The 22,160-nt window shown below is 38.1% G+C and overlaps 1 protein-coding gene across 2 annotated transcripts in view; it reads right to left on the bottom strand.

The window, feature by feature from the left end:
- Positions 1-9,878: 9,878 nt before the first annotated feature.
- C5H6orf132 (chromosome 5 C6orf132 homolog) overlaps positions 9,879-22,160 on the bottom strand; it is a 41,402-nt gene continuing 29,120 nt past the window's right edge. For both annotated transcript variants that reach the window (XM_032217534.1, XM_032217535.1), the window contains exons 3-5: positions 18,831-18,906; positions 11,254-14,080; positions 9,879-10,567 (exon numbers count right to left, since the gene is read on the bottom strand). In XM_032217534.1, the coding sequence (XP_032073425.1) occupies positions 10,468-10,567; positions 11,254-14,080; positions 18,831-18,906 (3,003 nt within the window). In that variant the 3' untranslated portion in view covers positions 9,879-10,467. The remainder of the gene's footprint in view (positions 10,568-11,253; positions 14,081-18,830; positions 18,907-22,160) is intronic.

Genomic DNA, 22,160 nt, shown 5'->3' with positions numbered 1-22,160 from the left:
ACTGTTGTACCACAAGGAGGCAGATAGTTACGTAGCTTTGCTGAATATAGTACTTTACTGCAATTTGCCCTATGTATCAGGGATATTTATTCTTTATTTCAAAGAGGAACTATGGACCTTGTGCAGCCAGAGGATATCTCTGCAGCTAAGTGAAGTACTCCCACTTAAACCTGGGGAAAAAAAATGTTAAGGTCATTATTCCATAGCATGAATCCTAGTATAATAGAGCATAGGTGAAGGCTTTCTTCATACATCTTCAGGTATTTTTGTTGATTCTTCAGGAAACGGAAAATGTTTCTTTAAATACATACAATATTTGTTTTTAATTTTTTTAAAATATTTTATTCTGGCCAATATTCAGAGTGAAACAATTATTTTCCATGGTTTTGGAGATCATATTGATACAGTCTAAAATATGTACTGTTCATGAAGCATATCACAAACTGATTCCTGTTCAATTGCAGTTAAAGATTCTTGTGCCCATATAATTTACAAGCAAAAATTTTGCCATCTTGTTTGCCTAATAAGATAATTTTTGTTTTTTTCTCAACTCATAGAAGACTTGCATATTACTCTTGAGCTTTATTTCCCATTAACCTCTTGGTATAGAATCCTACTTATGTTCTGCTCGAGAAATCTGTTTTTCTGGAAGTTCAAAGTATTCAAGTGGCCTCACCTCGAAGTCTAGCTATAATAAATATTCCCCAAATTATATGTTCACTTTCCCCTAAGTATATGTTCCTTTCGTGTTATTAGCTAAGCATCCTGTATTAAAACCTCACCAAGAGGTTTTGTAGCTTTTTGTAGCTTCTTGTATCTCTTGTATCTTCTAGAGCAGTGGTCTCCAACCTTGGCAACTTTAAGACCTGTGGACTTCAACTCTGGGAGTTGAAGTCCACAAGTCTTAAAGTTGCCAAGGTTGAAGACCACTGTTCTAGAGGATAAAAGGTCTTCTAGAGGGAAAATCAATATGATAAGGGACATATTTCCAGAACTATACTTGGTAGGGATTTGTCTTTCAATAAATCTATATGTAATTACGTTCTCCATCACCACGGGCTCCATGCCTGTTTGAATGATCCATAAATCCACTGTGTCTAGATCAGTGGTTCCCAACCTTTTTTTGCCCATGCTCCACCTAAGCACCTCTAAAATCCTGACCCCGCCCCGTGACATATAATTCTTAGTTTACTCAAAAACTGAACTTTGCTCATGTGGAGGAAGCCTAAAAGGCCATTAACTTGGTTTAGACAAGGTTCAAATTCTCCCTATTAAAAATCAAATTGCTCCCCTGTGGGGCCTGGGTCCCACATTAGGAACCATTGGTCTAGATCAGTGATGGTGAACCTTTTTTGGGTTGTGTACCATAAGGGGGGAGCACAGGGGGGTTATGTGTGGGTGTGCCACACCCATAAGGAAATGTGTGACCCCCCCCATTGTGCATGCGTGCATGAGAGGTGTTCCCCCCATTTTTGCATGCTTTTCTCACCCTCCCCCAGGCTCCAGAGGCTTTATAGGAGCTTGGGGAGGGTGAAAACAGCCTCCCCTGCCCCCCGGAGGCTTCAGGGACCTTCAGGAGGCTTCCTTGAAGCCTCCAGAAGACTAAAAAGGACCCTACGAGTAAACCTGAAGTCACTTCCGGTTTGCTTGTAGGGTCAGTTTAAGCCCTCCAGAGTATTCAGGGACCTTCAGGAGGCTTCCCTGAAGCTTCTGGAGTACTAGAAATGACCCTAAGAGCTCGTAGGGTCCTTTTTAGTCCTCCGGAGGCTTCAGGGAAGCCTCCTGAAGGTCTCTGAAGCCCCCGGAGGGCTTAAACTGTCCCTACAAGCAAACCAGAAGTCCGTTCCTGAACTTCCAGTTTGCCCATAGGGGCGTTTTTTTGCATTCCTGAAACCTCTGGAGGGCCTCAGGAGTGGGGAGGCTCTTTTCGCCCTCCCCAGGCTCTGGAGCCTGGGGAGGGCAAAAAATGGCTTTAAAAAAGGCTGAATTCAACTGGCCAGCATGTGCATGAGCACTGGCCAGCTGACGGCAACACCTTGCGTGCCCTGACAAATGGCTCCGTGTGCCACCTGTTGCATGTGTGCCATAGGTTTGCCATCCTGGGTCTAGATTCACACCAGTGGTAAACTAAACCCTGGCAAACTACATTTTGGTGAGCCAGTCTTTCTTCTGTCAACTGCCTCTGTTTACAGAAATAGTTCTATGTCATGGAGACATTCTCATAAGGATTGTTTAACTATTTTGTGGAATAAATAAAACGTGTCTTTTTACATCATGCATTAAGCTCTATATTATGATCTGTAAACCACTGTGGTTGAATTTTGTTCACTTCAAACAAACCAAATTATAATTTACTGCAGTGTGTGAACTAGACACTTGGCATGGCTACAGGTCAATCGATTTGGATTTATCCTTGTATTTGATAAATTCCAGCAATCCCTACAACAATTCCCTGTAGAATCCCCTATCAACAAGAAACTTGAGTGTGAGAAAGTCTGTGAACAAAATTCTTAAACTTGTTTCTGACAGCATGCAGTTAGTATATTTAGGACCAAAGAAGAAGACAAAATCTAGAGCACTTCTGCAATTTTATAGAAGTTGCTGTAGTTTCCAAGAACCAAAAAAGGAAAGATATAAAATATATTTAGGACTTCAAAACCAACAGCTTGCATAGTCAAGGTTAAGAAATTGTGGGGACCATAACCCAAAAGATGAAAATAATCTGCATCAGAAGAAATCTATCAGAACCAGAGAATCCACAGGGTAGGCTCCATGGTAAGCAGACGACTAACCTTCCTTGCTGAGGTTTAAATAAAAACATTTTTTTAAAAAAAATATGGCATCTAACAAAGATCAATGCGTAGGTACTCAGATCAGAGCCTGAAAATTCTCAAGGTAGCTGATCCAGTAGATTTGATTGTATTCTGCCTTCTTTTTACTACTTGTCTTGTATTTCTGATGTTTTTGCCACTATTTTAAAAGAAGTGCTGCAAAAGTGTGAGCTGTGTGCATAAGATTACTGTTTTTATGGGGTTTTATGGCATAACTGGCTTGTTTCAAGCTTGTTTCAAAGTTTTGATTTGATTGCAGAGGAAGATTAATGTATTTGCTATTTCAAAAGGTATTCTGGTTAGGGCTTGCTGAAAGGAGTTGCACAGGTTGCTTGTAAAATATGTATTCTGCTTATGGTATGACTCAGTAAAAGTAGTAAAGCAAGATTCCCTGCCCTTGTTGCTCAATCAGCTAGGCCATTCCATTTCAGATGACTCCTTGAATATTGATAGGAAAGACAATAAGGGAGGCAAGTCTAATTAAAAAAATTGAGCATTTCCTTGAAAACCCTGAAACTTGGCCTTGTGTCTGTGGTATGAATAAAAATGAAGACCAATCTGCTTAAAGCTTTTGACAAAATATATAAGTGGTATAGGTTTGCTGCATTAAATTGATTTTATTTCCTTTGAAATTAGTATATATTTTCTGCTACTTTCCTATATTTTTAGAGGAACCAACCTCAAATGCCCACTTTCTCCATTGCTTTTTGTTATTTGTGTGGAATTGTGACTTATGCTATTAGACAACCTAAGAAGATTTATAGAGTTGTGCATCACTTTGGTTTTATCTGCAGATAGCATTCTTTATTTCTAGACTTCATGCCAGTGACGTGCAGTGAGCTTCATGGCCGGTGAGGCAAGCGCAAAAGCCCCGCTGAAGCCCCGGCACAGCTTTAAGATTTGTGGACTTCCCAGAATTCCTCCTCCAGTCATGTTGCGATGACATCATCTGCATGGATCTGCTCCACTTCGCTTTATTCATGGGGGGGGGGCAGGGTGAAGATGTCGACGAGCCCCCGCCGCCACCAGAATAACTGCTGCTGCTTCCTCCTCCTCCTCCAACAGCACTGCTGGATTTGCTGCCCCGCGCTGCGGCCTTTTTTCCTGCTCCCGCTCCCTCCCATGGACTCATGGCTCCTCAAAACCACGGCGGAGGAGGAGGGGGCGGGGGTAACACGGAGCCCAGCTCAGGTGCTCCGAGCGAAGGGGGAAACGCCGCTGCCACGGGCGCGGGTGCCGGTGGGACCTTTGCTGGCTTCACCTCAGCCGCAGCGTTGGGCAGCAAATCCAGCAGTGCTGTTGGAGGAGGAGGAGGAGGTGGCAGCAGATATTCCAGTGGCAGGGGGGCTTTGGGGCTTCACTTCAGCTGCAGTTCCGGGCACAAGCGGCTAAGACTGGCCGCCCACGAAGGACCTCCCCGGGCTTGCTTTGCTGAACACAGGGCAACTGAGGCTAGTTTGAGGCTAGTTTGAGCGGGTGCGGCCAGCGCAAACTACTGTCAGTCGCCCCGCACTCATCAAAACAAGTCTGGGGAGGTCCTTTGCGGGTGGCCAGTCTTAGCAACAATATATTACTAATTCTTTTTAATGTGAACTCGAGTCTCCCCCAAACTGATTGCCTCTGGCATAGAAGTAGCCATCCTTCCGAGTACGCCTCGCTAGTCCAAGCCAACCAAAAAAACCAAAAAACCCACCATGTGTTTTTGAGCAAGCCTAACGGGAAAAACAACCGCCAGCCTAATGGTTCATCCATTTGCAGTCAATCACCATTTACAATGCACCCTGTCAGCTGACACGGACAAAATGCTATTTAATGGTTTGCCCAGGCAGGGAGGGAAATACGATGCGCCCCACTAGATTACAGCAACGCATTTCAAAAACAGCAAAACCCCATCTTGGAGCTTAAAGTGGACTAACCTCTTGCTTTACCATGACTATTCCTTTTAAATATGTGAAATATCACATTTTGGAATGGGCGGCTGTAACAAAACATTAAAAGCATCCTGGCAGTTATCAGACAATGGAAATACCAATACACTGAACAAAGGACGTAGAGAAATATAAAGAATGTAAGAGAGAAACACGCATCCTTTTAAAGTCCCCAAACGCCAGGCACATTAACCCAAGAAGAAGTGGTCCCAAAGGTGCTTTTTTTTCCAAAAGGCGAGTTGACTTTCTTGGGGTATTTTTCCCCACCTTTGAAAACGTTTCGCTTCTCATCCATGAAGCTTTCGGTTCTTCTATCCTCTTGCATGAGAAGAGAAACATCTGAAAAGGGGGGGGGGACCCCACAAAGTCCACTCGCCTTTGGAAAAAGCGTAGATCTGAATGATTGAGAACCTCTCCGTAGACATAATAGTAAAAGGTTGGAAAAACCAAAGAAACTTTACTTGCACGCTGGAGAGTTGAACTTGCTCGGAGCATGAACTTTTCCAACACAAGTGCGTTTTACAAGCAAGGCTCCTGCTGATAGATTGTGCAATCGCTCAACTGCAAGGCATGATTTGCTGTTCTCAGGTCAGGAGGCGGGAGAATCACGTGCCTCCTTTGCATATGAATTTTTTTGCTTTTTAACCCTTGCTTAACTCTTAAAAGGTGAAAAATTCTTTATGCAAAGGAGGCCCATAGTTCTCTAGCCTCCCCCTACAGTTAACACTAAGCAGACTCAAAGTCACTGTGACTTATTCTGTCACTGTGTCTGGCAGCAACTACCCTGGCCTTTTTAATTATTTTAAAAATTCTTTCCTTTTCCTCGCTTGACTGGTGAGGCCCCACCTCCCCTGCCTCCAGTGACTGCACGTCCCTGCTTCATGCTACTATTCCACTGTTGATGCAAATATTAATTTGGTTCTTCAATTCTGAGAATATCTTTACAGAAAATGCTGTTACCAGTTAATAAGAGGATTTGGTTTCCCAAATCTGGAATGCAATCAGGCTTACCTACTGTCAAATGTTCAACACTAAAAGCCAACAATTGGTGTTAATATTTCAACAAAGGTATATAGTACCTTTGATTGCATGGACAGTATTAGGATCTAATACAATAGAACTCTAATATTTCTGGAAACATCAGAAAGCTATGGAATGGAATAAAAAATTTGATCCTTTTTTCTATGCAAAATTGACTTTATGGAGAAAATAAAAATTGGGGGAAAGATGCTGATATGGAAAGATTGAATGGAAGCAGGAATATTGACTTTTAATCAATTAATGATGTGGATGAAATTAAACATAAATTATAGTAATAGACAAATATCAGATATAAGTTCAGTGGTAATATTTACAGTACAACTTCTGTTAACAACATTGTTTCGATCAGCAACATTCAAGTTTCTAAGACACCTGGGATACTAGAACAACTGGTTAAATTTTTAAAACTAAAACACATACTAATGTATTAGTTTCTTTAGATATTTGTTATCAATAATCACTTTGACATCGAGAATAAAGAATTAGAGGTTTCTACATTACCTACACAATGGAAAAGTGTTTTAACTTCTACATCTAAAGTGCCAATTTCTTGCAATTTTAAGCCACTGAAAGCTACCGTGCCTCTTTTGTAAATGCAAGGAAAAAGGGGAGCAATTTATACAAAATACAGTAGGTTGAAAAGCATACAGACACACACACACACTTACATGTTTGCATTTGATCATTCTATATAGAATTGTAACTTTATTGTTCTAAGAACATATATTCTATACATTATACTTTTTGCTGCATTTGTTTCATTTATTTTACAAGCATTTGTGTATTTTTTGATAATGTATTTTTGTGCTTTGCTTTTTTCCTTTTGCTGTCATTATTTTAAAAGCAATAAAAGATATTTAAAAATTATAGCAATACTATTATATTAGAATTTGAACTTGCCTTCAAACCACCTCATACGATACTTTAAATTATTTAAAATAAAGCAAAACAAAACCAGACAAAAACAGACAATTGTATACAAATTCATGAGGACAAATACCCAGATTGCCTTTATTGGGGGCAAGAAAAATTAGAAATTTCTGCTTCTTCTAGAATGGAAAGGGGAAAAGTTATTGTTAATTAACTAAACACTGGAAACCCTGAATCAGTAAACTTAGCAGATAACCAGTTCGAGACAGAAGGACCCCTCATTGACTGACATTCTATGCAGTCAGATGTTGACAATTTAGAATAAGCAATTATTAGCTGAATGACCACTCTGAACTCCAGACTAACCAGCATATAAAAGATCATGCAGAAATCCCAAAAGTGCTTTTTCAAAGGCAACTGGATTTTCTGGTTTTTCTTTGAATACGATTTTGAAGAAGCTTCTTGGGTGAGAAGCGAAACGTCTTCAAAGAAAAACCAGAAATCCAGTTGGCTCTTGAAAAAGTACTTTTGGGACAACCATGACCTGGATGACTGAGAATCTCCGTAGACATAATGCAAAAATCATTTGAGAAGAACAGATGGTTCTTAAAAACAGTGCAGAAATAATGATTGGCTTTAAAATACACAATGAATGTTTTGCAATGGGCTGATGTTGTGGTGTAGCTCAATGATTGTTTACAAATGTGCAGTCTGAAATGAATTTCAGAACTTTGAAAAGATGCTGAGAATACAAAGATGTTGCTTATTGTTTTTTCTAAATGGCTTTTATGTCTCCTACTAAAATGAGCTACAATCAATCAAAATTATTAATTCTTTGAGTTTGGTCAAAGCTAATCATATGAATGATCAATATAGGTAAAATCTAAGACAATTTCATGTATGCTGAACTACTGAAAATGCTACATAATTTGCATATTGGAAATTTCAATGTATCTATTTTAAAACATAATGCAGGCATGGGGAGTTTCCTGAACAGAATCTCTCACTATTGGACATGCGGACATACTCTTGCTTCTACTGAAGGTCAGAAGCCGCCTAGATCTTATAGACAAGAGAGTTAGGACTTTTTTTTTCAATCAGTTTATCTTAGTATCAAAGGTTATAATCAGGGCTAGTACAAGTTGTTCTCTTGCCTGAAGCAGAGCAACAAATGGATACTTAATCATGGCAGGGTAGTTCCTCTGATGCATGAGACAGAAAAATCACAGAAGTACGTCTTTCCATCCTGGCAGTAAAAATACAGGGAAAAAAATCAAAGGAAAAAAAACGTAAATGAAATAACTAACAATTTACTTCCTTTCATTCCACCCATCTTTTGTTTAAAGTAGATTCACTCTGACTCTTGATAGAGGTGGTTTTACTCTAGGTTCACAAATATATATACAAGCAAGAAATAAAGTAATATGTAAATAGAGTGCATAAATACAACATAGAAGATGGTTTGCAAACGACACCTATTTCAGTCATTTTTGATTTAAATGTTCGGAAACATTTGATGGCTTTAAATGGGAAGCTTCCCTAGGGCACAGATAACCATCTCTTTTGATAAGTGATTTAAATTGAACTCAAACTACACCATAATTCTGCCAAAATGTTTTTCCAAAAATGAATCTGCTGCCAGGCAAACTCAGCATGAATGTACATCCTTTATGATTTCATCATCGTCGTCGTCGTTGTCATCGTCATCGTCATCATCATTTTAGCCATTGTCTTTCCACTGCAGAATGAAGGCCTCTTTCGCCTGTTTCCAACCAATATGGTCCTGAGTTTTATTTTGCCAATTGGGCCCACAATACTTGCTGATGTCATCAATCCATTTTGTTTTAGGTTTCTTTTGTGAATGCTTCATAATTTAAACTAAATTATCTATTAAATATATAGAAATAATGGCTATAATCTTGTTCCTTTGCAAAATCTACAGAAATAATTTGAGAAGCCCATTTTCTCACTCAGTTCTAAAAACTAGAATTCAATCTATAGACAATTGGAATATAGGTAACCCATTAATTACAACCATAACTGGAAGCAGAATTTCTATTGTTAAGCAAGGTGGCTGTTTAATGATCTGTGTCTAATTGTATGATCTTTTTGCCCAGGATTGTTAACTGTTGAAGTTGTTAAGTTGAATCATGTGATCATTAAGCAAATCATGTAGTTTTTCCATTGATTTGCTTATCAGCTGGAGAAGTTGCAAATGTCAATCACATGACCTCAGGATGTTGCAACCGTCCTAAACTCACGCCAGTGATCAAGCAGGTGAATTTTGATCGCATGACCGTAAGGATGCTGCAACAGTCCCAAGTGTGAGGATCATTTGTAAGACACTTTTTCAGTGCTGTAATTTTGAACAATTGCTCAACAAATGGCTATAATTCAAAGACTACATGTAATTCTCATGTATAACCAGTACAAGCCAAAATGGATTATAGCTCTTTTCTTCTACTTAAGCAGTAAATCCCACTGAATAAGATTTATCTCCAAACAAACATATTTGACATTTTCCAAGGTGACCTTTAAGCATGCATTGCTTTCCCCTTCAGTTACAGAGATATAATTTGGTTTAATTTGTGTAAATGCCGGCACCTGTTGCACTAAACACCTCTCATATCCATTAAATATTTTTAACTCCTAAACCAAAATAAGAAACCATAAGAAAAACAAGGTTGTAGACAGAACAATTGCATTCTTGAAAATTAAAACAATGCAGCAATGAATTGCCAGGTTATCCCAGCAGCTATATATTGTTTGGTCCATTTAAATATTGTACCGTTTTTAATTAAAAATGGCTCCCAAATTAAATCCAACTGTGTGTTTTTAAAGGGAACTGCAAGAATTAAATTTGTGTCTCTAGAATGGCTATCATTTTTATCAGTTCAGTCTCAAATATTTTGCAAGATATAAGAATATTTGACAAGGGCCTCTGGGTTTCTCATTTTTTTTCTATTCAGGATTCTAACAATGGTGTGATAAACAAAAAAATAGTGGGTACAACTTAGAGATGCACTGCTAAGAAAAGCTCTTGTCATCCCAAAGGTGCTTTTGAAAGAGGCTCAGAGCTGAAGCTTCCTGGATGACAAGCAAAAGTCTTCAAAGAAAAACCAGACAGTCCAGTTACTTCTTCAAAAACACCTTTGAGATAACCATGACCTGGATGAGTGAGAATCTCCATAGACAAAATTTCCTGTCAATTTTCTTTTGTGCTAGCACTATTGAAACTGCAAGTATCACAAAATTCTAATCTTTCTCTCTTGCTCATCCTTTATTCCTCTAAACTCTTCCTTTCTTTTCCCACAACTGTACCATTTTCTTCTAGCTAACAGCGGGCTTTTTAGGCCATGCCTGATCTAGAGCAGCCATGAGTGGGTTACTGAACTGCATTCTTCATCTTGGATCATAGGTTCTTTGCTTCACCTTTCTGTTGCATTCTTCCTCCTTTACTTGCTTTTTCTGAATGACCAATGCATGTTTGTAAAGACGGTAAGGTAGTAAGGTAAAATTTACTCCATGCCTGTTCTTTCAAAGCAGATACCTATTAGCCAAATGTGCCCTAGAATGAAGACACTTACATAGCTAATCTTACATGATGCAAAGAGGTTTGTTACTAAGATAGCTTCATAAGACTCATTCATAACATTGTCTGAATAACTTAAAACTAATATGTTTACAAAAAGATACAGAGGCCCTACAGAGGCGAGTTATAATACAGAACAAAGAATGAGGTCCAGGTTGAGTAGTAACAAGCTGTGTACAGTTGCAGAGCTTCTGACAGAATGATCTTAAAGAAGGCCTTGGTAGGAATAAGAAATGGGTTGTCTTGTGCCAGGCCTGACAGTAAATGTATTTAGAGTTCCATATTGTGGACTAATGTGGAAAGGCCTAAACAGAAGAAATATAAAAAATATCATTAGCTCAATAGAAATTATTAGCAATAAATAAAGACCTGTGATTCAATTAAGAGGTATATTTAATTCTAAGTACAAGATCAAAATGTTAAATGAAGAAACTTTTCAAATCAATATTGTTTGAGATTTTGTTAGTGAGATAGTCTTTGATTGCTAGAAACATGAACAGCGAATATGAAATACTTAATACATTTTTTGGGGGAGGCATAATCGCTTTCTAAGCTAAATTCTAACAAGTTTATCTTACCAATATAAATAATAATCTGGATGGTTTTAATATTTTTGCTTCTGTTTCAAAAATAATTAAAGTACCTGGAAACAATAATTCTGTTGAATTATATAAGTTTCTTGGTACCCATGCCTTCTCTATAAATATAATTTGAAGTGATCTTAGCAGTAGGAACAAGTGTGGAAGAATCAGGCATTTGGCTGAAGCGGTATTATTCATCTGTTCACCTGACTGAATAATAACTTAAATGGAAAATACTCTACCTAGAGCATTGTAACTCTAAAAAAAGAGGTGGGGGAACAGATTGCTTACATTATACTGGACAAAAGTAACTGCAGAATGTCAACCTACATGCTGACTTCTGGCCAAAATATTTCCATGCAGTTCCTACTCACATTACAACTCCTATATTTATGACAAATGAAACATACCTGCCAGAGGCATTGGCGGAATAGTCTCCATTTTGGCTTTTAGACTGGGCATCATTGACAGAAGTATTGTAAGTTATAATTTTTCCAGGCAATTCCAAGGATACCCTTCGACCCTGTGTACCATTGGGAACATTTCTGTGAGGATAATTTGCTCGATGAATCCCTTCCATAGCTGAAGAGTTGTAGCCATAGGAGTTAGGTGTGCTCATACTGCGAGCAGACATAGCTGTCCTACTATATAAGTCATCAGTCTCTGATAAATAAAGGCGTTTTTTAATTAGGGGGCGGCTATTGGGACAGCTACTAAGGTAATTGGAGGTATAGCTACCAGCTGGATAAGGGTGACTATAGTCATTTGGCCTTTGGACTGCTGATGTCAGAGGGTAACTATTGCCATAGTTGTAGCTTGAGTTGTTGAAGTTAGGTTGCATATCTGAGACCTGAGTATTTGAAGAAAACTTTGGGATTTCAGAGGTATCGTTGCTGAACTCTGGTGGTGGAGGAATTATTTCATAATTGAATCCTTCCTCCACCTGATCATTTTTAACTGTATGGTTTTGGGGTGGAGAGAAAAAATGAAAGGGACTTTCGGATGCACTCTGTGGACCTTGCTGCTTCAAGTGACTTGAGTTTGAGTTTTGAAGCAAAATAGAAGAACCACACTTATTTGATGAAAGACTCGGAGACTCATTTATCTCCCTGAATTTCACTGTGCTCCTGCATTGTTCGGTAGCATTGGAGAATATTTGTGGCATATTTTCAGTTTGTCCTGACAAACTCCTGATATTGTTGTTGGATGCACTTGCTCCATTACATTGCTTACTTTCAGAGACTGCCAATAAGTCATTGTGTGGGGACTTTGGGACCACCTTGATAGTGTTGGGTTTTGAATTGCTGTAATAAATGCTGGATAACCCATTCTCTGATTGGCAGCTATTGTTCAACTTGAGCTGAGTTTTCTCCAAAACAGAACTATTATTTTGAGAGGCAGGAACAGAAGACTTGACTCTATTGGCTCGCAATTGTGCAGCCAGAAGAAGAGCCATTGGAGAGCCTTTCTCTACTTTTTCTCCGGTAACAGGATGAAACAGACTATCACTGCTCAATTGCTCTGCATTCCTAGATAATTTGGATGTTGAGGGCATGTTTCCAGTAGAATATCTTTGATTTTCATTATTACTTGGGCTGCTGAGTCCATCATATGTAGCTTGGGAAGCCATTGCAGAGACAAGGCTGTCAACAGTTTCCAATCTTGACCTATGAGTCTTATATTGCACAGAGAGATCCTTAGTAGGAGAAGCACTTCGTGTGACTAAGGTAGCCTCAGAATTAGGAGAGGAAGATGTAGCTGGAGCCAAAAGTTCACTTTTGGGTTTTAAAGATGGAACTGGTGACTTGGATGTGTGGACAGAATCACTAGGCATTGTTGGTTCCTTCTCTGTACCTTCCAGTTTTCCTGTTGAAAATTTTAACTCACCATTATTGACCTTATTGCTGGAAAACTGAAGAGTAACTTGTTTTCTTTTTTCTGGATTATGTCTCAGGTTTGCAAGTGCCAAAGGTGGGCCTCCTTCCTTGACTGGAGACAATAAAGCTTCCAACTCCTCTTTCAGTTTCATAGCACAATTTGCTTGAGTGTCTGTAGTTGAGAAAGCATCTTTGGTGGAAGATTTGGCTGGAGGATTATTGGCACATTTCTTTTCTTTCTTCTCATTCTCCGCTCCTTGTGATAAATGTATTTTTTTCACATCATGCTTAACTAGTTTTAATTCATCTGTAGTAATATTGTTGCTATCAATATCTGTGCCTTTAGCTTTAGAAACTGTAATTCTTTCCGTTGGCCGGTCATCCTTTCTGCAAGTTGAGGACAGTAGGGTTGACAGTTCATTCTTCAACTTATCTAAATTGCAACGTTCTTTCCAGATATCATCATCAGACGATGCATGATCTGGAGATGAAAATTCTGTTCTTTCTTCGGTGGACCAAGATAAATTCTGTTTTTTCTTCCGTGGGCGACTTTTGGAATCTGATGTTTCAGATACTGTGACTAAAGCAGAATGCTTTTCCATAGTAGTTTTGGCCCCAGCTTCTGCCTCTGAGTAAACTATGGTAGAAGATTGTACAGTAGGTAACAGAGGAGTGTGACTGTCTGGTGCCATTGTAGGAAAATATTCTTTGGAACTAAAGTCTTTTTCTCCTGAGGAAATAGATGATGTTCTCATGGGAGTTGGAGGGGGTACTTTTAATAATTTGGGGAAAGTGAGATGAGCCTCTGGGCTGGATTGCGGTAACTGTGTCTCCTTGTGAATAGGTATTGCTGGAGAATTGAGAGAAGTCTCTGATTTCCATTTAGACACACCATTTGAGAAGAATTGTGTATGAACTGGTAATGAAACTGGAGGAATATAAGATACTGCAGTATCCATAAACTCTGGAGGAGGAAGTGGGGGAGGAGGGGGAGGAGGAATGAAGTCTGGTGGAGTTGGAGTACTGGGAGAAGACACATCGGAATATGGGAATGAAGATGGCGCCAGAGTTGAAAGACATGGAGCTGGCAATGCTGGTGGAGGTGGAGGTGGAGGAGTCATTGGTGGTGGAGGTGGAGGAGTCATTGGTGGTGGAGGTGGAGGAGTCATTGGTGGTGGAGGTAGAACTACCACAGAAGGTGAAACTGGTGGTAAATCAACTGAAAGTGGTGGTGGTGAAGGAGGAGGAATTGAAGGTGGTGGTGGAATGTAGTCATCATCCAAATAATCATCCCCAAATGGCTTTGTCCTCAGGTCAATGACTGAATTGTACTTTCTATAACTGCCATTGATTTGTGAACCTAGGAAGAAATACGTACATACATATATAAATATATTGCATTGCTCTCATTTTACATCTGAAAGAGTAAATTTATCTAAGTGAATATTTTCTGTTGGACCATATTGAGAAATACATTCAAAAGGTTTTGAAGGGAATAAGAGAAAATAGCTCCTCCTCCGGCCCCGGTGGTGAAAACTCAGAAAAACAACAAGTACAAATCCATTTATAATGCCTTCAATTTTTGGTTTTCAATTGATTTTCTTTAAGATGCTGCAGTAAATTAAGTGACGTTTTTATAATGGAAATGGAAGTTTCAGTCACCAATGCTTTTTCTAATTTAACAAGTGGGAAGTTCTTTAGGGGAAGTTCATTTGGGCCATAAGAGGCAAATTATGAAAGGACATAATCACTACTACGGCAACCACATCAAATGTTTCTATCATACTTAAGAGAGCAGTGTGGTGGCATGGTGACTGGAATCTCTATTGAACAATAAAAAGGTCTATTCCTGTAATAGGAGACATGTCTATAATTTGTAATTTAATCTGTTCTTTTTGATGCAGGAGAGTAGATTTCTGTAACCTGTCTTCCTCCAAATGAATCAGGATTGCAAATGTAGAAGGCAAAATCCCAACATGGCTGGAGGACATTATGAGTGGTGAACTTTGAGCTGCATCCCTAAACATCTGTAGAACTTTATGTTGGGGAAGCTGCCATTGCATAAGAGCCATGCTAAAAGCAAAGAGCTTCTGCTCCCATGGGAAGCAATAGTTTGTGCTTACAGATAAAAAGCCCAACAGATGACACAATTTATTCTGAATAGCAGCAGGAAGGAAAGTTTAAGTTTATCCCCTGCTTCCGATGGGTTAATAATCATGTTTTTCCTCCCAGATTATTTTTATTAAATAATATACATTATTTATATATTGTACATGTACATGAAATTAAACATCATGCTCAACTTTGCTTTAAAGGATACACCACAGATATTAATGCAACTCAATATAATCATATAAATCAGAGAGATGATATGGAAATGCATCTTCCCCTCTCAAAAATACTTCTTTTCTATGGAAGATGAGGATAATTTCATTGGTAGGATTTCATAACAACAGGGATGATAGTATAGGTGGGAGAAATGTTCAGTTCCCCCATCTGCCTAAACAGTGTTTTAATAGCTTATAATAATTAAGTATTAGAAGAATCACTCAAAGTGTGGTAATAGAAGACATCTACCCCATTTATATTCTACTAGAAGGACAGTACTAAAAAGGGGGACATTGAGTTAGACGGATGGGTCTGAGGAGAGCTTGGAGTCTCCACATCCAGATTATTGCAATGTCCGTGGAGCTGACCTTGGAGGCCATCTGGAAGCTATTAGTACAAACTGCAGCAGTGCAAACAATAATATCAGCCTTTCAGCATGCTAATGTGTCATCACTTTTAAAAATGTTGCATTTGTTGCCAGGTGGCTTCTGGGTGCAATTCAAAGTATTGGTTATTACTTATAAAGTCATTTATGGCATAGGATCTAGATAACAGAAGAACTATCTATCTCCAACTGTTTCTTCCCACCTGCTATGTTCTAGCAGAATGGGTATGCTCTTGGGCCCTTCTATTAAACATTGTCCTCTTATGCAGCTGAGGAAGCTTCTCTGAACTGGTCCCTGTCCTCTGGAATAGCAACCCACCAGAGACACAAATAGCACTCTTTCAATCAGCTTGCATGTTTTTTATTACTAATATGTGATCCTGTCAGAGTGAGCCTGTATCTGTAGTGCCAGAAAAACCAAAGATTAACAGCCTACAGAAATTATGCTGTTAAGAGAACCTGGTTTAAATCATTTAATTAAAATTAGTTCAATTTCTTTCTGTAATATTACGTTCTAAATAAAAATAAATGTTAACAATGTGCGCTCTTCTCATTCTTCTGTACATTCCAAGTCACGGGGGGGGGGGAGGGAGGGAGGGAGGGAGGGAGGGAGAGAGAGAGAGAGAAACAAAGCAATGTGCCAATGATAAAAGGATTTGGTCCCGTGTAAAAATCTTTCTGGGCTAATAAGATAACATTAGTTTTGAGGAGAGAAAGAAAAATAAGAAAAGGACCCCCCACAACAGAAAAGGTATACAATATAGCCCCAAATCAATTCAGATCAGTTCAGTTCAGTGGCAAAACAAGTCAGATATATTAGTCTACCAATGTAAATGGGACATTTAGTGCTGTTTGAATGATCTACAAAAAATATGTAAAAAGAACAGCATAATTAATTTTAGAAGCTGTTGTATACCACTTATTTGGTATCCAGGAAATGTTCCTTCCAGAGATGGCACAGATAATAGAGCTTTAGAGGCTGGAAAGCCTATAAGGAGTTGTTATAAAGAAGAACAAACAAAATACATTTTTTCTGATTCTCAGCAAACAGTAACCATGGCAAAGTAGATCTGCTCATTAACAAGGAAGTAACTGTATATGTTTTAAAAAGTTTGCTAATTGCCATGGCTACCTGACTACAAAAACTAGCTGAACTTGCTTTTAAGAGACTGATTTAAGTTAATGATAGCTCCCCTCAACTCTGTGCCAAGCCTTCCTGCTAGCAATGCTAAATATTTTCCATTTGTAGTAAATGTTTTGAAAGGTCTCAGAATAGGAAGGCCAAAAAACTAAAAGGGAGTTCATAATCTTAAAAATAAATAGTAAGTGTTTATTTAAAAACAAATAGGATAACAAAATATGGGGGTATTGAAATGTTATCAGATAGCACATTAAAAATCTTGGTTGTCTTTAAAGGGATCTTCCTTATGCCCTATAGATTTGTTGAACAAAACTTATATCCCAAATGCATGGATAATGGCTCTGCATTAAAGGCTCATTTAAAGAAAATGTGATCAAGTAACTTTATGGTAATTAAGAGTTGACACTGATTTGATGTCATGTAATCAATCAAACAGACAAGCAAAAATTACATATGACAGAGAAGCAGTTTTGTAAGCTTCATGCAACTAAAAGCTTCTGGCTAGAGGAAGATTGTACTTAACTATAAAGGGAATGGTAATGGTTAACATTTCTTTAAATGACTAGCATCTTGTGCAATAGGTATGCCAAGCTTAACTGAGCATTGTTGTGCTGCATATTTGTCACTAAATTTAAATTCAGATTTTTTTAAAAAATCTAGTAGGTTGTTAGCTATTATCTGTTATGGAATATAGGTAGTAGAATTCTTCTTGATTGATTAAAACTGCCAAAGGCTAGGATATCAATCGAAACACTGATATTCAGATCCTTTTTGACTCAAACCCAATCAATTCTTTTTTAAGCAGATAATGTCACGTAGTAATTAAATATACAGATTATTTATTTATGTAGGGGAATTGCTCTGCCCCAGGGAGGCTGGCACAATAACAAAATAATCCCAATGATCTCCCAAGCATATTTGCAATATATATCTGGCAACTTGGGGCAACAGCATCTCCGAACACCAACAGAAAATGACAACTATTTTCCCTCTTCCCCTGCCTGGTGCCATATTCTGAACCCAGCTGGACACATTTCAGAAACGGGAACTCCCCCCTTAAGGCCTCGGCCAGGTTTCGGTAACACCTGCCAAGTTGTCCTACTCCTCCCTGATAAGATCACAACTAACGAAGCGTTATTATTACTCAATCTGGTATTAAGCAGCAACAGTAAAAAATCCAGGCTTCTGTAAGTCTACTGACCAGGCCTGGGCTAGAACTCAGATGGCTAGAACCCACCATCAGTACTAAACACGAGGAAGGCCTTCCCCACAAATGGACCTCCCTCTGTCTCCCATCAAAACATTTCATGCTGTCACTACTACCATCCATAAACCAATGCATTGACCTCCTCTACACTTCCCTCCCTCTCCTAGCCTAAGATCCTTCCATCTACTCCAGGGCAAAGGCAGCAATGGAGGCACTTCTTCAACGTTTACCAGCATGCTACTATATAGACTGTAAAAGAACAATTTGAAATATCCATGTAAACTTCTGCAAAGCTTCAGGTCTCGCTCTCACTTTTGGTGGCTTGCAGACTCAGTAGTGTGCTGAAGGGAGCTCACAAAAGCTGATAAATTTTCTGGAATTTTGCAAACTGGATGAGAGCAAAGATGAGCCACATGCCTCTGTCGAGGTAGCCACATGTTCTGTGACTACCTGGACAGAGGTGGCAATGGAGCCAGGTCTTCAATGTTTTCCAGCATGCCACTGTATAAACTATAGAAGAACGATTTACAACATCCATGGTATCATCTAAAACTACAACAAGACAGCATAAATAGAAGCAATAAAAGCAGTACCAAACGAAAAACAACAGTAAGCTGAAAACAATTACTTTTAAAAAAATGCTTTTTCATGGTCACTACTTAAAAACAATCATAGTTGCCATAATGTCTATAGCCACCACATGGTTGACTTACCTTAAGAGGAATAATAGACCCTGAAATCAGAAATGATCTTTCTATTCTCCTGATAGATGGTTTCCTTCCTTATGCCAGCTAAAGACCCTTTCCATAAATTGTGGTCAACATCTAAATATGTTGCCTTTTGTTTCAGTCCTCAGTGTGAATGATAGATTATACAGTTTCACAAAAGTTCAGAAACATCACAAAAAACTACATTGTGCTAACATTGCAAGATGATATACTGATGCCAAAGCAAAATTTATGATTTCACTGTCAAATAAGATAATGAATGATAGCTAATGATATGCAGATAATAGATATGGTGAGCACCCATCTCAATTATCATTTTACCTGCTGGTAGCTTGTCCTCAAAGCTGTCTGGAACAGATGGTGTTGGTACAGCTACCCCATGTGCTTCTTGAGCATTCTAAAAAGGTTGAAAGACATTAACATTCTATAAAAGTGGTAAACATAAATGCCTCAGTAGACAAATCTAATTAATACACACATGCACAGATGCATGCATGCAACCCCCCCACACAGATACATACACATAAACACACACAGAGAGACAAACTTTACTATTACTTATTCCATTTTTAAAATATTTTTCTAAATATTCCAAAATATTTTTCCTGCAATATTTGTAAATTACTTATTGTTTATATCATTGCTCAAGAACAAGATAAATATTATTTAAACTATAGTGAAAATGCAAATTCAGTTCATAAATCAACTCTGCTACATTGCTAACTCATATTAGTGGAATTCCAAAGTGCAATCTTTTAAACTTTCCCCAAATTTTATAACTAGGGAAACTTCAGGAAGCATCCACACACATAATTATGGAACCAATCTAGAAAATGCAGAAATAACATGTTTCATTTCATCTTGACTTGTAATCTACCAGTAAAAAGTCTGCCTGATAATGTGTCTCTATAGCCATTCAAATAAGAAGGTTAAGGATATTTATTCATCCATTCATTAATCAAATTATCACCCATCTCATAGAAAGTGACATTGGATGGCGTACAACAATATTTTGGACAGAATCCAATAAATTATGCAATTATTTCTACGAGTTCAAGAAACTCTAGGGTAGCATTTTTCAAGTTACCGTTCTCTAGTGTCATTTATTAAATAGTTTTTGAAATCTGAACATTTCAAAAATGTATGTCATGGTTTGGATATACTAATCAAGGCAAAGAGATCATTCAGTTTAGGTATATCCATATCCTTTAATCCATTTGAAGTATGCACTTCTTTTGTCCTGGCCCATGGTATATTTAAGCAAATGGTATTTACAAGAACAATGGTGTGGACTGTCATTGACAGCCCTGGCTTTCAATGCAGTTATAAGACAAGCACCACTGGCAACATTTTTGTTTAAACTATTGCAAAACTCAAAGCACACCTTGCAGATAGTTGGGATTTCAACTTCCTCATTTTTTAAAACCAGCAAACTAAGTTTATAATTTTTATTTCTTAATACTACAGCAATAATAATAAGCATCAGGCACATAATGCTCCAGACTTAACAACTGTTGGTAAGAAAGACATAAAGTCTGAATAGAGAATGCTGTAGTACCTGAAGAGAGCAGAATCAAAGAACTGGAGAAAAATAACAAAACACAAAGACCTGGAGATAGAAATAGAACGATTGTGGCAAAAGATAGTACTACTACGAATAGGTGCCTTGCACGCAATTCCAAAATATCTAGAATACCATTTAAATGCTATCTACATTGACAAAAATTACCATCAGTCACTTGCAAAAGGCAGCTTTATTTGGAACAATTTACATCCTGTGATGATACTTTTAATACACCATTAAACCACAATCTGCCTGTCCCAGGTCCTTGGGAGGACTCCTAGGTGGATAAAAGTGCCAAATCCTGTCTAAACATTTGGCTGACTGTGTAGCCAACTATAATGACAATAAGAATATATACTGTTAAAACAAATGCATTAATAATAGTATGAAGGAAGGTTGAAATGAGTTGAGGGTGTTTTGTCAGGATAAGAAACAACAAAGAGGAAATAGGTGAGGCAGACAGATTACAGAGATGATGACCAAATTGGCTGGGAGATGAATTACCTACCATTTTAAGGTTACTTCTAGTTTATAGTCAACATTAGTAGCAAGTTTATAGTTCATCCTGTGACTCTAAGCCTGAGGATATAGATTCAATCGTTATGAAAAGGCAATCTGGGATCATTTTAGATGCCCACTTTTCCTGCTACATGTTTTAAACTTCAGCTAATATCACTGATAGTTGAAATGTCTCTTAATAGCTTGGAATGGTGAAACGGGCTTCTGCCACAATGTAGCCTCAGAGAAAAAGTCTATTTGTCACTCTACAACTTGAAACTTACTCTTGAATTATCCCACAAAATAGCAGTTGGTGCGCCTGCTATTCTTTCAACATCTAAATTATAGCTGAATCAACCTTGCATTTCATATGTCACTAAGTAAACTCAGAGTTACTTAGTAGCAGTACGTTTCAGCTTCACCCAAATCCAACTGACCCACATCAGAGACCAACCCTCTCAGACTCTTATTGCATATATTATGCCTCAGTTCCCCCATGAAACAAAATGGCCCATACGTTTTGGTAAATCCAAATGATCAACATGGATATTCCCCTAAAATTATACCAAATGACAGCTTCAATTCAACTTTGGTTGATTCCCAAAAGTTATGTTTGGTTAAGCATGGTTAATACTAAAATAGAAGCCTATAAGAAAGTCCCAGAATTATAAGGCTTGTTCCAAAGTTAACTAGAAAAATAAAGAATATGATCCTCCACCATACAGGAAGTATAGAAGTCACACTCCTTTATAATTAGTTTTACTTTCCCTGCAATCAATTAATTATTGTGGCTAGATGTTGTCGTTATTCTCTGCTAGAAGTAAAAATGCCTTCTCATAACTCTAAGGTTTTATTGAGTTCTAAGGTGGTTTCATTCTGTTTTTTATAATAGTTGTATTAAACCTTAGAGTTCACAGATTAAGAACTAATGCAAATTATATTTAAAAAAGGAAAAGAAAAAAGAAAAAAATGAAAGTGGAAAAAAGGGGAAAACAGTAATATACAAAGAAAACTAAAAAAAACTATAGCAAAGAAAAAGAAAAGAAATATAAAGAAGTAATCCCCCTCCTTTTGTAGGCTGAGTATGGAAAGGCAATATGACAGACACAAAGTTATAAAATAAGAACTCACATTCACTATTATGATAATAATGAGGATGATGTTTAGATTTTTATCCCACCTTTTAATATATATAACTCAAGGCAGCAAACCTAATGAATATTCCTACTTCCTGTTTTCCTTACAATAACAACTTCCGGATGCTGGGAGTAAAAGTGGCCCAAAGTCGCCCAGCCCTCTTTCATGTCCAAAGAAGGCTTAGAATTCACAATCTCCTGTTTTCTAGGCCAGCATTCTAATTACCATTGTACATACTACCATGTTTTCCCAAAAGTAAGACAATGTCTTATTTTCTTTTGACCCCCGAAATAAGCCTTTGGCCTTATTTTTGGGGAGGTCTTATTATTTTTGAGTGCAGGAGGCAGCGAGCATGGTCACCTCATGGCTGCTGCTGTGTTGTAATATTTTCAGGGAGGGCTTATTTTCAGGGGAGGGCAGATTTCAGCTCATGCTCTCAAAAGTCCCATTCG

Source organism: Thamnophis elegans, chromosome 5 (assembly GCF_009769535.1).
Source record: "Thamnophis elegans isolate rThaEle1 chromosome 5, rThaEle1.pri, whole genome shotgun sequence".
Lineage (NCBI taxonomy): Eukaryota > Metazoa > Chordata > Lepidosauria > Squamata > Colubridae > Thamnophis > Thamnophis elegans.
Note: the sequence above shows the minus strand (reverse complement) of the source record. Positions and strands in the feature narration are given on the sequence as shown.